At 36.1% G+C, this 16,514-nt stretch overlaps 1 protein-coding gene across 1 annotated transcript in view; it reads right to left on the reverse strand.

The window, feature by feature from the left end:
• Window positions 1-717: 717 nt before the first annotated feature.
• The window catches only part of LOC142355339 (uncharacterized), a 30,718-nt gene continuing 14,921 nt past the window's right edge, over window positions 718-16,514 (reverse strand). The window contains exon 2 of the mRNA XM_075407539.1: window positions 718-2,825. Coding sequence (XP_075263654.1) covers window positions 938-2,825 — 1,888 coding nt within the window. The 3' untranslated portion in view covers window positions 718-937. The remainder of the gene's footprint in view (window positions 2,826-16,514) is intronic.

Consider the following 16,514-nt stretch of genomic DNA (forward strand, 5'->3'; position numbering starts at 1 on the left):
GAAAAAACAGTAAGAACAAAAGTGAAATTGCCGCATGTGAACAGAAAACCACTAGCGAGAAAGCTCATTTTGGTACAAATACCGTTTTGTCTCTACTTCAAAAATAGAGCGAAAAAATTTTACGCCGCAAAACCACTGGCTTTTTCGGTCCATTTCCTTTTTTGGCGTGACCAAAATCACTACTCTAATTTGACTTCAAAAATCATGAAAACGTGTGAACAGATCTTAAAAAAAGGACAGCGCCCCAATACAATTCAAATTTTTTGAATTGTAACCAAATTCTTTGAATTTTAAAAAGGAGAGCGCCTAAATAATAACCGTCTGAGAGGCTGACGGCGGCTATTAAAAACCTCATTATTACTCATTATTATTATTTATTGTCTTTTTTTAATTTCTTGCATATACTTTATTTTGAAGAACTTGCCGTTTCTAAGAACAATGCACCCTATGTTCTAATTTATAGCGAATTAGTAATGAACCAAAAATGCAAATTCGAAAATCACAAAAACACTCACAAATATATCAAAACCTTAATATAGTTTTCTGATTAAGGCAAGATTTTTTATCTGTTCAAAATACTGCAATTCTGTCATAATCATCATAATTTTTAATACAGACTTGAGTATTTAAATTATCACGCAATATTTGGAAAAATAACTTCCTACAGATAATCAATTTTCAACAAAACGGCTTTCGCGTGACTTTGGTCAAAACCTGACAATCCAGAAATTTAATTCTAAATTTTTTTCACTTCAACAAAATGCCTCCCAAGTTTTGATACTCACTAAGTAAAGTTTTGGCTACTATTTTCACGCAACAGATAACTTCACAAATTAAGGTCAAATTTCCACACATTACATTAAAAACAAAATCTTAAATAACAAACAACAAACTAAATAAAACCAATGCCCAGAACGCTGTTGTGTTATAACTGCATTCAAGATTCTTTCAAAAGGCCTGACAAGAATGTATGAACAATTCTGACAACAACACAAATATCATGACTTTGGAACGCTGTCTTTCTTCGCTGGAGATTTTCGATTACTAATGAAAGGAACTTAGCTCGATTTTCACTAATTTCTTGATTTGAAATAGGTGAAGCTTGCATTTTTACAAAATTCTTAGTTGATTTATCCCAATATAATACCACATCCAGCAACTTTCCATAATTCAGTTCGACTCGATTCGCGAATATTCGACACGACAAAAATGACTTGCCGAATTTCTGTCGAGGCAGTGTACGCCCTAGCTCAACTGACTTGACTGCGTTTTCTAATTCCCCACGAGCTTCTTCTAATCGCTTTCGAACATTTCTTGCATCTTCTATCTGTTCAGAAGCTCTCGGGTTCAACTGACGAAACAGCGTTTCCAATTCACTGGAGCCTGTATTGATGACATCGCTCACACACGTTGGTTCAACAATTATCTGCAACCGTTGCATCACCTTATCAGTGTCGAACGACCAAACTCTGTCAAATTTTGAGTGTAAATTATCAACGCGCATAGCAAATTTGTGCATTCGCTCTGAGTTTGACTTCAAAGAGGAAACTTCAGCAGTGATACTTGTGTGAACGTTTGGTTGTGCCAAGGTCATATTTGTCTGCTCCTCAAAATCAATTATATTTTTCAATCTTGGTTCCGTCTCAATAGGTTCCAAATTTGGAGGTTTCACAGCAGCGCATTCAATCACCTGCCGACGCATTTGCTTAAAATTAGAATCTGATCTCTGGTTTTGGAGTCTTTTCAGTTTCCGTTCTACAATATCCTTCGATGCGCTGTCTCTCAAACGATCAATGGGTGATTTGTTTTTAGGACCCCCGAGTTTTGGACGCAATAACTGAGCTCCGTTCAAATTAAGCTGGTTCAACGCAGGCATTTTCACATCAGCTAAGTCCGCGCTAGAGTTGGACGACTGGCTATACTTCATATTCATATTTTGGAACTGTTTGTGGCATGTAATGCTTTTGCCTAGTAATGACTGCTCTTTGGATTTTTTAGTTTCAGGAGTTTTTAAAACTGGTATATCCGGTTCCTGTTCAAAGAGAGCTGTCAAATTTCCTGCGACTTCAACCGTTGTCAACTCTTTCTTCTCTTTTTCAATGGGACTACTTTGAGAGCCTATCTCGCTTGAGCTGAGGACTTTCGGACTCATTGACTCGTCATCAGAGAAAACTAAACTCATCGCCACATTCCGTCCACCTTGAGATCCCAAATCATCTTCCTCAACCGAATTGGCAAGAAAAAAAGTAGTATTCTCCTTATCACGTTGTGGATCATCATACACTTTACTTCTGAGCTGCAAGTCTGCGACATTTTGAGACAAAACATCTCCGTCACTCGCAATCTTGAAAATTGAATTCTCGAAATCGACATCCTGTGCCAAAAAAGATGGCTCATCATTAGCAGCTGTACCTTTCTTGAAAGCTAAGTTGTTATCAGAACATAAAAGTAAATCGATACTTGCTTTCGTACTATTTGAAAAATCTCCGCTTCTCACATTCGACAAATTTGTTTGATCTCTGTAATCGTACCTCGAACTGTTGAGATCGGGGAGACCATTGCTAATATTTGAAAAGTTGAGCTCTGATATTTGAGTTGCGTTCTGCTGAGTGTAGCCAGAAACTGCATTGCGTACGGAATTTAGAGTTATATTACTGATGCCGCCTTTCAGGCTGTCTAGAGAAAGTTTGGGTTGCAGAGGGACGATTGAATAGTCGGAAGAGGGTATTGGCTGAGAAAGAGGGGCACTTGGAAGTCCAATGGAGGTTTGGTTTAAAAGCTCTGAGTTGTTCACGGTTACCTTTGTGGAGGTAAAAGGCGACGCTCTGAAATGTATAATTGAAATATTTCAGGACATACAATTTTAGTGTAAACAACTAAAAGATTCAATTCGATAAGAGCACTGAAGGTTGTAATTTAAATTCCAATCATGTATTTGAAAGATCAATGCAGGATACAAAAGGGAACCGAATGAGACAAATGAGAAGTAGGAACAAAGGAGGGAGGTCTATCCCAATTACCTTCTAAATCGCACTCCCCATCTTGCCAACATTGTCCTGTGAATTAAAAGCAAGCCTAGTTAAGTTGAGCTGATTCGATCAACTTCAAATATCTAGATTTAGAGTACTGCCCAATCAATCACTAACATATCGACATTTGCTTACATAAGCTTAATTGACTACTATAATGCCATCTTATGATGCAAAATATTATCCAAAACGTTGTGGAGAAAGAAAGAGGTCTCAGTAACTTTGATAATAAAACAACAAACGGCGACTAATGTAGGACGAATTGCTCTCGAATAACTGACGGGGCTCAATTTTATGGTCCGTTGCTTCAACTTAACGAGGGGAAGGGGTAGTAGCAGCTAGAGTGAGGCAATATGCTTAGTAAGCGAATTCAAATAATGTTATCAGAAATTATACACGCAATTAGGTATACTTAAAATGCAAAACAATCAGACCCATTTTGGTGTTCTTTTCATTTGACTTTTAGAAATAAAATGTCGCCAATAGAGGTCAGCTGCCTGTAACTGTCTGGATGAGCGAGGAGCAACCACAATTTAGGTTACGCAAAAATCCGGAATTAAAGCGTGATACACCATTCTATAGAAAACTTTAGAATCCGAAAGTCATCCAGTGAGCGCATGGATGAAAAAACAACTTTCCTCGCTCAGGAAAAAGATATGGTGCAACACTGACATTTTACTCAAACTTCCTTTTAGGCAAGAAGGCTGTCTGAACTGAAAATAGTTCTTCCGGTTAAAAGAAACATCCAGAAGAAGTCCATCGCCTACTCGAAGCTTCCTACCTACCCAAAAGAATCCAACCACCAGTCGCGTGGGACAAAATAGAAATAAGCTGAGCACTAAATTCATTATTCATTTCACATTTGAATTTAGAAAAGGCTCGAGTCAAAACTGAAATTGCGAAAACCATTCTTTTGCAGAAAACATCATTTCTCTGCTTCGCAAGTTTGCTAAACTTATTGGATGAAAAACGTGAAAGATGCCACAAAACAAAAAACGCTCAACATGGCAAGATAATTGAAAAATATTTATTCAGCAGCCATTCAGCGAAAATTCAGACAACACTACTAAATCTACTTAAAACAACCCATTAATGGCACCTTAAAAATTTTTAACTTATAGCTCTCTGTAATATACCTTTGTCTGGCTATATTATTGTGTTAAATTTGTTGAAGTAATGTTTCCCGCTAATTTAAATAACTACTTAGTAGCATGGCTTTTATTGTTTAAATTATTCTTTTCGTATGATTAACCGTTCTGGGCCTGTGCGGTTTCAATATTGCTTCGGAGCAAGGCCGACAGCAATAAGTTTTGTCACTAGAGAAAAGGATTTCAATCTAAGACTGAATTACTTGTCTGCTGATTTTCAACTTGACAATCTTGGTTGTATCGCTTAAAATATTACTTTTTAAGACCTGAGGGCCGTATTTACATTTGAGTAATAACTTATACAAAAACATCAAGATTAACTCAAGATAAATAGAACTTCTGGAGCGTGCTGACACGTGCCAGGCAAATAAGATACACATAGTAAAGTGTACATTGTAAATATAAATACCGGTTAGCACTATCACAAATTCCTCTGTTATGGGTAAATCAAATAATAAAAGATAATTAAATGGTTTTAAGAACAAATATACATGAGAAAGTTTACAGGATATTAAATAAAGTAAATATACATTTTCTCATCTTAATAAGGCAGAAAAATGAAGTCTATATATGTCCTTGAGATTATAGCAAATATAGCACTAAATAAGGCGATCAGTGAAAATGGGGAAAAGATATATCGATTACTATATAAAACGTACTTTAGGACGTTACACTACCCACGTTTAATGAAAAATTTAGATAAATTTTTTTGATAAAATACACAGATAAAGATGTTGATAAGGAGCCACCCTTAAGTTTCTGTCGCGTTTTCGTCATTTTTCATAGAGTCGTTACTAAGTTGCTGAAGAAATTCGGGATTCACTCGGTTGGAGCGCATAGAAATTGTCGATTTAGTTCATCTAATCGGCAAATGGGGCTTTTGTGTAGTTGCAGAGATATCATCTTTGTGATCGGTCATTGTTTAAAGAACGCATATTTCATTGTCAAGGTATTGCATTTCTTCCTCAATTTTCAGGAGACGTGCATCTATATTGTTATCAATGTTTGTCTCTCCAACAATAGTCATCAAATTTTTCATTTTGTGGTCAAGGGACTGTATCTTTGTCAACTCACTGTTTGCAACCGAAACTACTGGTTTGTCTTATTTACATTCTAGTTGAGACTTAATCAGATTTTCGAGGTTATCTTTCCCCTTTGTTTCAGGCCATCGAATGCTAAGAGTTCTTTGTGTGGTCTTTCCCTTTCAATAAAACAATTTTCTACTGATCTTTCAATTCAATTCAATCAACTTCTTGCTTCTTCAACTTTCTATCCCACAACTCTTCCAACTACTTCTATTTTTGGTTAGTACCCAACTATTTTATTTTACAATTGTAACCAATCAGATCAATCTATTTTTCATATTATCTGTATAAAGAAAGTTTAAATACTATGATATTAAATCATGGGAAATTGTGAAGATTCTAATCATAAACAATTGTACCATGACACTGCGCCTCGAAAATTAAATTTTATCACTATTAAGGAGAAAATTTTGAAAGCATTTTCAAAGCATTTGAAAGCAATTTATTAAGCGATAATGACAACAGCCTTGTGTAAGAAAGCGATTTATGAATTTTGAATTCGCATTGCAATTGGTTCACAAAGGTCGTTCATTGGTGAACTGCTTGAATAACTGGGCACTAATGGCATTACTCTCTCTCGTATGTCACTTTCCTTTAAAATGAAATACTTCCTCATGAGTTCAGAATTTGATTGTGTTTGAAGAAAACTGTATTCGGCATCACTTACAACTGCAAGCGGCCTCATTTTGACTTGCTGATGCCCAATTAGCATATCTGTTAAGTTGTAACAATTTCTGTATTTGTTGCAAAAATATCCGAATAAAATTTGCAGCACCGATGATATCACAAATGATATCAGACCAAAGTAAATAGTCATTTTCCACGTTGAACTCTCCGTAAACCTGCTGCTCAAACTAGGACGCATAATCAAATCCTCCACTATTGGTGTTGTTAATTCATTCAACCAGTCAAATGATTTGCGATAGTAGTCAGAGTTTGTTGTCATCTTCAGTTGAATTTTTTCAATAATCTGCTGTCTGGCTTGCGACTCCGTTGCTATATGAGGCATCTCATTTAGAGATGGGATTTTTGAAATTTATATAAGTTAGAAATAAGTTAGAAATTTATCCAAGAAATTATATGTCTTTGAACTAATAGCTGGCTAATATTAAGGTACGTTGAATTTTTAAATAAACCTAATAAAAACAACTTTTCATAAGGGTGTTAACATAAAGTTTGGTAGTTGAATTAAATTGGTAATTGAAATAAGGTGGTAATCGGGAAAATTAGATAACATGCTAAATATTAGTTCCAAAAAATTGAGTTTGTTTGCGCTGCCGTCCGTATTTCGAAGTTGTATTTGCTACTTGTGGCCCAGATTTTTGTGTTATTACGCCTTTGGGTTTCGGTATTTGACTGGGTTTCGTTTGAAGTTCAGTTTGATTTTGTGATGAAGGAATTAAGGGTTGTTGTGTTGAGTCTGGAGTCTCGCGCTGTTGGTCTCTCTCCTGTTTTTTCCGAGCTAAGATTTTTGCTAAATTTGAAGTCGGTGTGCTGCTTGGTCCGGGCTCATTAAATTTTTCCCTGGTCGGGCTACATAGAATATCATTTTTATCAGGCAAATCGTCTGGTGGTGTTTTGAAAGTTGGAGACGGGCTTTGTGATGGTGGTAACGTTGGGGTGGTTGTTTGTGATACATTTTCTGGTGCTTTTGGAGGTGTTTTCGGCCTTGGTTGATGAGGAATTTCTGACGTTTTTGGTAGTTGTGTTTTTATTGTAGTTATAACTGAAGGGGTACTTCGGCTGTCAATTGGTCTGTAGACTTTGTGCTCAACTTGACAATCAAATAATTGAGGTTCTTTTAAAACTTCGGGGATAAGTGGATCTTCGCAAAAGTTTTTGTCGTCTATCAGTTTTATATCTTCAACTTTATACTGTGGTTTAAAAGGTTTTAAACGGACTCTATGAACTATTTGTGTAAAGTTGGTGTTGACTTTTCGAATCAAATAGTTACTCCGTGTTAAAACTTTTTCAATTCGATAAATCCCAGTACATTTACATTCTAATTTTCCTACTTTTTCATGCTGATTAGAAATTTGTGGATTCAAAAGCATACAGTATTCGTGCACTTTCAGTGGAAAAACTTTTGCTTTTTTGTCATAATAATCTCGGTATTTATTGAATGACAAAACTAACGACTCTTTAGTTTCACCGAATAGCGTCGACATCTTTGATTGAAGATCACTGATATAGTCAAACTTACTTTCAAATTTTGGTAACGTTTTGTTATTAAACCTTAAGTCGATTGGGTTAAACGGAATTCTACCATGAAATATCAATGATGGTGGACATCCCAAAACAGTATGATAGCTGGTGTTATGTTGAAAAACTGCTAAATCAACATACTTGTGCCAGTCATGTTTAGTTTGATTTTCGTAAATTTTGAGGTATCTTTTCGACGGTCCATGTGATCGTTCTAATAATCCAATTGTTTGTGCGTGTTTTACAGTAGCATGATTCAATTGAATTTCGAGCATCTCTGCTAGTTGTCGAATGAGAGAGGAGGTGAATGCAGAGCCTTTGTCTGTAAGAATTCCCATTGGTATGTAAGAGTGTCTCATGAACCATTGCATTAAGGTTTTTGCTACTACCTCTGATGGGGAAGTTACTACTTGTGCAAACAAATATTTTGAAAAAACATCCATTGCCGTGACAATATATGAGTAACCTCCTGATTTAGGTAATTGGCCCACGATATAAACTTCGAGTAGGTCTGCAGGGAAGCTAGTATTTGAACTAACTGGATTTAGTGGTGGTCTTATTGTTTCTTGATTTACTGATTTACTTTGCAAGCATGACAGACAGTTGTTTATATAGGTTATCAGAAACTCAGTAAACCCTGGGAAATAGTACTTTCGTCGGAATTCAGTAATGGTTTTTTTATGCCCAGATGTCCTTTCAGTTTTGAGTTGTGAATTCGATATAGGAGTTCTTTTCTTAGGTGTTTTGGAACTACTAGTTGTTTGGTAAAAATTTTCCCTGTATGATCAAAATATTTCCGATACAATGTCTGGTTTTCTAAAACTAGTCTGCTGAACTGTTTGCAATACTTTTGTTGATCATATGATCTGTAAGTTGTGTCTGGTTTCTGCTTTGCTCGAAGCCAAGCAATGACTTCTTTTATGTCAGGATCATTTTTTGTTCAAAAGCAATATTTAAAGTGTTTGTTGACTCGTTCAGTTATAATTTATCCAGAGGGTTTTCTTCCGACATTGCATTTAGTGTTCCTCTTTGAACATCAATTAAACCTGTTATCTCAGCATCAAACGTATTTTCGTCATCGTGAACTTGTATTATAGGAGCGTTTTGAATTTTTTTGTTCGTGTAAAAATCGTTTTGTATGGAACTTAGACTATTATCTGGCGTGTTTGACAAAACTTGGATGTCAATGTTTGTTATTGGAACTTTGGTATCAATTTTCAGTTTAAATTTTGTTCCAGGATTAACATGAATTCTAGATAAATAATCGGCTGCAGCATTAGCTTTCCCTGGTATGTGGCCTAACATAAAATGAAAAGAAAGTACATAATCAACTGCGTTCCAGATATTTGTTGGCAATCTTTTTGCCTGGAAGAATCGACTGACACTCTTATTGTCGGTTAATACAATTATCGGCTTTGAAGTAACTCCCCAAATATAGTGTTCAAAAGCTTCGAATGCAAAATAAACACTCCAAAATTCTTTCACAAAAATTGAGTGCCGGCGAGAATAAATGCAATCCGAATGCCACTGGTGCATAGGTTTTTTCGTTTGCATTAAGAGAGTGGTCATGATAGTCTTCAATAAGCAAAATATAGCCTGCTGCGTAATAACTTGCATCACTGACTATTATGAATTGGCATCCTGGTTTAGCCATTTTTAAAGATAAGTTACATGCTTCCTTCAAACTTTTTTTTTCAAAAAGTCAAGGCTATTTTGGTGTTCTTGAGTAGTTATTAAGTCAGTTTCTTTCCTTAACTATTGAAAAAATGGTTGGAGTTTCACAGATAAGTTGGGAATAAATTTAGCGAGATATTGCATGAAGCCAATTAGTCTGCGCACTTGTTTCAACGTTTTAGGCATTCGAATTGTTTTCAAAAACTGTTCAATTTTTTCTTTGTTTGGAGCGATTCCATGTTCAGTTATTGTATGTCCCAGGAAATTAATTTTTCGAATACCGAATTCACACTTATCCATTGAAAGTTTAAATCCCAATTTTTCAATGCAAGCAAAAATGTGATCTAAATTTTGTATCAAGGACTCCCCGTCAATAGCACCACTGCCTAGGTCGTCAAAATAAACAAAACATTGATCGTTTGCTACACATGATTGTAAATGCTTGCTTACACATGAACTGAATGCAGTTGGTGACCTACTAAGTCCTTGTGCTAGTCGTTTAAATGCAAAAGTTCGGCCACCAAAGTTGAATGCAAGTAGTTGTATGCTCAGCTCATCAGCCATTTGCATTGAGAAATATGCTTGACTGCAGTCCATTTTTGCGAAAATTTTCTTGCCTGCTAAATGCCCATTTGCATCTGCCATGGTCGGAATAGGAAAGTTGTTATTTTTATAGTCATGTCTGAGTAAATGATTTATTCGTCTGAGGTCAAATAGGATTCGAAGTTTACCTGATGATTTTCTCTGAGCAAAAATTGGTGAAGAATATTTTGAAAAAGGCAGTGTTGTTATAATGTCGTAATATTGCATGAGGGCTAGTTCGATAAGAAGTTCATCTCGTAAGTGAATAGCTGTTGTTGGATTCGGAGTATAGATCGGTCTTTCATGTTCTGGTGTGAGTTTAACTAGGCAATCTGTGTTTTTCCCTAAATCAAGTCGATGTCTAGCAAAAATTTTGTGGTGTTTTACTAAAAGATTTTCCATTTTTTTGCGTTCGATTTTCGTTAAGTCCCTGTTTTTCCAATAAAATTTGTCAAGAAATTCGTTTCTGCTTTTTGTGTCCTTTGTTGGATCACGTAGTTCTAATTTTTTGAAATTAACTACTGTGTCATATATTTTTCTTTGCACGCCAGAAAGCGTTGTAGCATTCGGGCAGTTTTCTGGAGTGGCGAACCAAAATCCATCATTGTAGTATGGGCAGTAATTTGATTTGTTGTTTGTAGATTTGTTTTCTAAGATTGAATGTGTAGATTCTGTTGTGTTGATGAGAGAAGGATGAATAGGAATTATAAATGATGCTTGTTTTGGCGTGAGAATTGTGAATTTTCCCATTCTTGTGTTTGGAGGTATTGTTACTTTGTGGGGGAGAAGATTAATAACTCCCACCTTTGTGTTTAGATTATTATCGACTTTACTAATGGATGACATGAGGCAGAGTCCTGTCTTTTGCTCAAATTTTGTTGAAGGTTCTATTATTCCTATTGCATTTTCCAGGTGTCTGTTTTCTTTTTGTAATTTGCACTCTTAAGATTTCCTGCTTATTTGCTGCAATAGAGACTCGTGAAACATTCTCTAGTACATATTTTTTTGTGATTGTCTTCGAATTTTTCTGAGGTATCGTAAAAGTATAGTTAGGCAGATAAAGAAGTCTCTTACTTGGGTGAAATACAATTTCGTGATTTTTGAAAAAAGGCATCCCAAGTAGAGCCGAGTTTAATTGTGGCAAGACTAGGAAATTTTCTTCAAATGTTTGTCCGCCGATTGATATTATGAGACAACATTTGAGAGCTATATAAGCGGAAGTCCCATCTGCCATTTATACTGTTTTTGTAATACTTCAGATTGTGATTCCACTAAGTGAGGACATTGTACTTTGATTTTCTCGAAATTGGGAAGAGACATTGCACTAGAAAATGCGCCAGTATCAAGCAAAGCTTCGATATAAAAGTTCTCGAATTCTAGGTATACGTAGAAAAGTTTTTCACCATGCGTGTGTATAAATTTTCTGTTAGTTGAGTGAGCTAGTGTTGATAAAAAAATTTCAGGCTGTGGCTTACTTAGTTTTTTGATTGTCCAGTAAAAACATCATACGGCAAATGTCCGCCTCTTTCCGGTGGTTTTTTGTAGAAGCAGTCACGGACAATGTGACCCGGTTGCCCACAGTTTCTGCAGATGATAGGATTAAATCTTGATCTGTATCCTTGTTGTCCTCGGTAAATATTGTTGTTGTTGTTGTAATTATTGTTGTTGTATCCGTATCCTCGGCGACTTTGACCTTGGTTTCTCGGAGTCCAATTTTGTTGAAGTCGTCCAGTCCACCTCGGTGTTCTGTTTTGAAAATTACCTCTGTATTGAGTATATCCACGAGAGTAGTTTCCTCGACTATTCCTGAAGTTGTTGTCCAGTTTTGTCATTTGTTTTCCCATTTCCTTTTGATTTTTTACAAGATCCTTTTGTGCTTCAATAACTGAATTGATTGCCCTAACCAATGACGTTGAAGTTTCTGGTTGTGTGACGGCGTTAAATGCTGTAGCATTAGCTTCATCGTCTGGAAGAATACTTTTAAGCACTAGTCGTTTAGACACCTGCGAACATAAATTGTCAACTGTATCGGTGTCAGGACGCAGTAAGAGTTTGAGCCTTATGTGTTGGCATTCCAGCATTGAATGCGTCTCTAATTCTTCTTGTTCGTTCACCACTTCTATCAACTGCGCCGGCTCCTGTTGTGCTTGGAAATGCAATGTTTGCTAATTTCATCAGGTCAGTCAAATAATCTTCCGGTGTTTCCCTCGTCGAATTGAATTTGCGTTCTTGAAATTTAAGTTTATACAGTTCAAGTTGATTTTGACTAGCATATCGAGTCTCAAGTGATCTGAGAGCAGTTGTAAGGTCTGCTTTACTTGCTGCTGGTAATTCTAAGAAATAACTAAGTGCTCCCCCGCTTAAATGCAATTTAAGATAGTCAACTTTTCCGGCGTTAGGAAATTGTGATAGTGTGATTGAGCTTTGAATTTGTTCTTTGAACACACGAAAGTCTTCTGTTGGGCCCCCTGAGAAAGGCGTAAGCTGAACTGTAGGAGCAGGTTGTGCAGCTGCTGTCGCTGTACCGCTGCTTGTTGTTATAGCAGTTGCAATGGCATTTGCTGCTGCTGCCACATCTGTCATATTTAAAATAAGTGAAGAAGTTCAAATTCAAAAATATCAAGTTCGACTGTTGTTGCAATGAGAATATAGTTTTTCAGATATAAGAAAGCGTGTTTGTCGAGTGTGACAATAATTAATTCCTCTTTTTCATGCTCTTCGGTAACAACAAGAAATACTACTCCTTTTTCTTCGTTAGTAATAATACACAAGGTTTCTAAAGAACGGTTTTGAAAGATAAGTTTTGTCTCTAATAAATAGAAATTTTCCAAAGAATTTTCCGTATGAGCCGAATCAATAAGTGCGTCAACAATGCTAGGCAACATTTCAGTTTGTTAAACAAAATAAGGTTTTCTCTGATAATAGGTAAATTTTTGTGTCGATAGAATCTAAAAGAGCCAAAACTTTACTATGTTGGAAGTTCGATTTATCAATTATAAAGAGGCCATGGCAGTTTGAGATAATTGTCTCATAAAGTATATAAATTTTTGAACTTTCAGTGTCAATGAAATAAGAAAGAACTTTCGCTTGTATAAGATCTATTTGAATGTAAAGGTTTTTCGATTCAATATTATTTAGGTAAAAACACGACATTTTAAGGAATCATAGACCACTTTTACCTGTCACCATCTTATTTACATTCTAGTTTAGACTTAATCAGATTTTCGAGGTTATCTTTCCCCTTTGTATCAGGCCATCGAATGCTAAGAGTTCTTTGTGTGGTCTTTCCCTTTTAAAACAATTTTCTACTGATCTTTCAATTCAATTCAATCAACTTCTTGCTTCTTCAACTTTCTATCCCACAACTCTTCCAACTACTTCTATTTTTGGTTAGTACCCAACTATTTTATTTTACAATTGTAACCAATCAGATCAATCTATTTTCCATATTATCTGTATAAAGAAAGTTTAAATACTATGATATTAAATCATGGGAAATTGTGAAGATTCTAATCATAAACAATTGTACCATGACAGTTTGAGAGGGATTTTTCCATCGGAGAAATTCGTAAAATTGGGGGTAATTCGTTGGAAAAATTTGATCTTATGATACAGATACATTACTAGAATGTGAAGAAGAATTTTTCCAATGCAGACTGTAATAGTCAGAGTTAGGGAAAGCTTTATTGGAACATAAGATTCTAACTTATCAACAAGAGATGGCTTCAGGAGTTGCATTTTGTGGACCAAAGGGGCTGCTATTTTGTCTAAATCGGCTTGTTTAAGAGTATCAGTTGTACTGATCATTTCTACTCTCAATTGTTGAAACAATTCAATATTAGCATCTGTTTTCGACGTAAAGTAAGGAAGTTTCTCAATTTCGGGTAACGATGAAATCAGGTGTTGAAGAGGGTCAGAAAGTTTAACATCGATTCGAGTGGCTGGAATTGTTCGGCAACTCGAGAGGTCCGGTCGGATTTTGCTGATCAATTGCTGACCGTTTGCTGATCAATTGGATTCCGCATTGGAGAGTTATTATGCAGAGTCGACATCCCTCCTTCTCTTCGCTTGTCGGCAGCGAGTCATCGTTCAAATTGTATTCTCTCCACTTAAATGGTTTCGCACTCATGATTAGCCAAATCCCGTAACCGAGATTTCTAGCAGTTTCAGGCGTTGGGAGCATTACCTTTTCTGTTTGGCATACTGAAAGTGCAACGACTGTCGCGTGAAAATAGAGTGTTGCTAAGCAAGATGATTGTGCTAGATGAGCCTCCATAGTTTCGTGACAGATACGATGAGTTGAAGATCCTAGACAGTTATCGAGCTGTTGTTGGGTCAATGTAGTCTCCATGGAATCCTGCAAAATTGCCAAGTATGGACCTTCGATGATCCATTGAAGGGCTTCTTTATGATCCTGTTGAGGCATTGGGATAACGTGTGCACTGTAGACGTAAAATGAAGTTTGGCTGGATGCTAGAGGAATTGCTAGAGTCAAAAGTAATCCTTGTTCAACGGTGGCAATTTCGTAAACAAGTTTGGCATCATAATATGACATGAGATCCTTCATGGGTATTGCCAGTGACAAACGATCTGTTGAGTGTTTCTGGCTATCATAAACTGAATCTAAGACAGCTAATAATGATTCGCGGGGAACTAAAGACATTGGTAATCGTTTATCTAACAGAATGGGTATGGAGTTTAGCAAGCTTATACTATAGGCATATAAAGCTGAACGATAGCTTTTGATGTCGGCGTAAAAAATTGATAATAATGAAGCTACAGTATCTAAGTTGATATTTAATTGTTGATTTGAGAAGAGCATTTGTGTACAATCTCGTAATAAATGAAAATTTTTCTCGAAAATGTAGAATTGATCTTGTACTACTTTCCAGTTTTTATTTTGGTTGTCTTGCATTTCCTGCTGGATTTCGGAAACTTTAGCTATTTCATTTGATATAAGAAAGAATTTTTCATTACTCACTGACTCAACTTCGAGTACATAATCAGTAGGAACGGATGCGTAATCGTTAAGTCTTGCAATATTCTCTTGCGTTTTTGCGTCCGTAATTTTGGCATTTTCCGAACAATCCAGTTATTCCGCATCCTTCTGAACTTGCCATTGAGATTCCGAGGGATCCAAAGAGTGCTATTCCAGCAACTGCGGCGGCTGCTGCTACTGGTGCTGCATGTTTTTGTCTGCTTCTTTGACCGTTTTCTTCTTCAGGGCTTAAAAATTTCGCGGTACCGTTGCACATACGTTTCACTTCCTTTTCTGATGATTTTGTCTCATTTGTGATTTTTGAGAGCATCCAATCCAAGTTGAAAGGCTTATTAGATGAGTTAAATGGCTCTGAGAAGTTATCTGGGCACAAAATTGACGGTTGTGTCCACATAGTTACTAGTTTTTCGAGCATATCTTCGATTTGTTGTTTAATAACAAAATCGTATTGCGGGAAAGGAACTAGGAATTCAACGCTAACGAACTTCTCTGCAAGTAGAATCTGTGATTCTTTGTGAAAAAGAATTCCTTTAGTTAGCGCTTCATATTTAGTTGGGGTCTCTGTATTAATAATTTCAGAAACTAAGAAGAGAAAGAAATGAACAAATTAGTGTTTTCATCGTGAGAAAAGTAAAGTGTACTGTAAGTCGAAATTCAAACCAAGTGACGTTCAATAGATACCCACTGTGTTGTTCTACTAATATTGGTCTCAATTGTTAACATTACCATACTGAGTTGATGTTCATTTTATGGTAAATAATTGCTCTAGCATTTTATATACAGATTTCCAATTATGGTGATGTTGATAATTGATTTGTAAATAAACATAGTTTTTCCCAGCTGCACGGGTCGAGGCAGCAAAAAATTGATGATAATAAAAACGCTCAGGGAGGCCATTAGAGCCGGAACCCGCCTTCGTGGTTAATTTATTTGCAATCTCCAGGAAAGTTATGTTGCGGATTGTTACAGTTTTTCTTGAGTCTTTTAGATTGAAGCAATGTGATTTAACATTACTGTCTCTGGCAATTTACTAACATGTTTTTCAAATGGAACATTCTACCCAAAGTCCAGTGTGTGGGTTAAATCAGTTATTCCACAATGTCAGGATATCTTAATCAAAAAAGATGTTAAAGATGTGGAAAATTCTGGAGTAGCAGTATTCCTTATGTTTTTGGTTTAGCTGGTAATGCTAGTTGCCGTGCTGATTGGGATGTATTACAGTGAAGGATTCAGGAATTTTATGTATAGAGCTTTTACAGTTGTTCCCAATTTGGGGAGGTATTTTCCTCGTATGTCATAAATCCTTGCTGATGATTTAACGGGTACTCCTGCATTCTCAGATGTTTTACATTACTGAACTACATAACTGCAAACTCAGATGTTTTACATTACTGAACTACATGCCTGGTTCATAACTTGAATAAATGTTAAACGCGTAGCTTTGTTCGGACTTTAATTGAGCTCTAGACAGTGTTAAGTACGCTACCAGTTAATTAAATACCAGAGTTGCTCCTTTTCTCGTTTGCTGCCATTTTCTTGTTACAGTTCTGTGTGCTTTAATTTTGTGTAATCATTTTACGTGCATTGTTAACTGTTAAAATAGGTCACTCATTGTTTGTTGTTAAATTAGTTCGCATGTTGTTCTACTTAAGTTCTTTTGGTTCGTCTGTAGCATAGTTATTTTTACTTCAGTTGAAATGTCAAGTTTAAATGCTTTCTGAGTTATTCAATGATGAAGATGTTTGGGTTGGAGTTGGTTGGAACAGAGTGAAGGTATTCTCGGGCGCTGGAAAGA

The sequence above is a fragment of the Convolutriloba macropyga genome, unplaced genomic scaffold, assembly GCF_964194025.1.
Source record: "Convolutriloba macropyga unplaced genomic scaffold, txConMacr16.3 SCAFFOLD_953, whole genome shotgun sequence".
Lineage (NCBI taxonomy): Eukaryota > Metazoa > Xenacoelomorpha > Acoela > Convolutidae > Convolutriloba > Convolutriloba macropyga.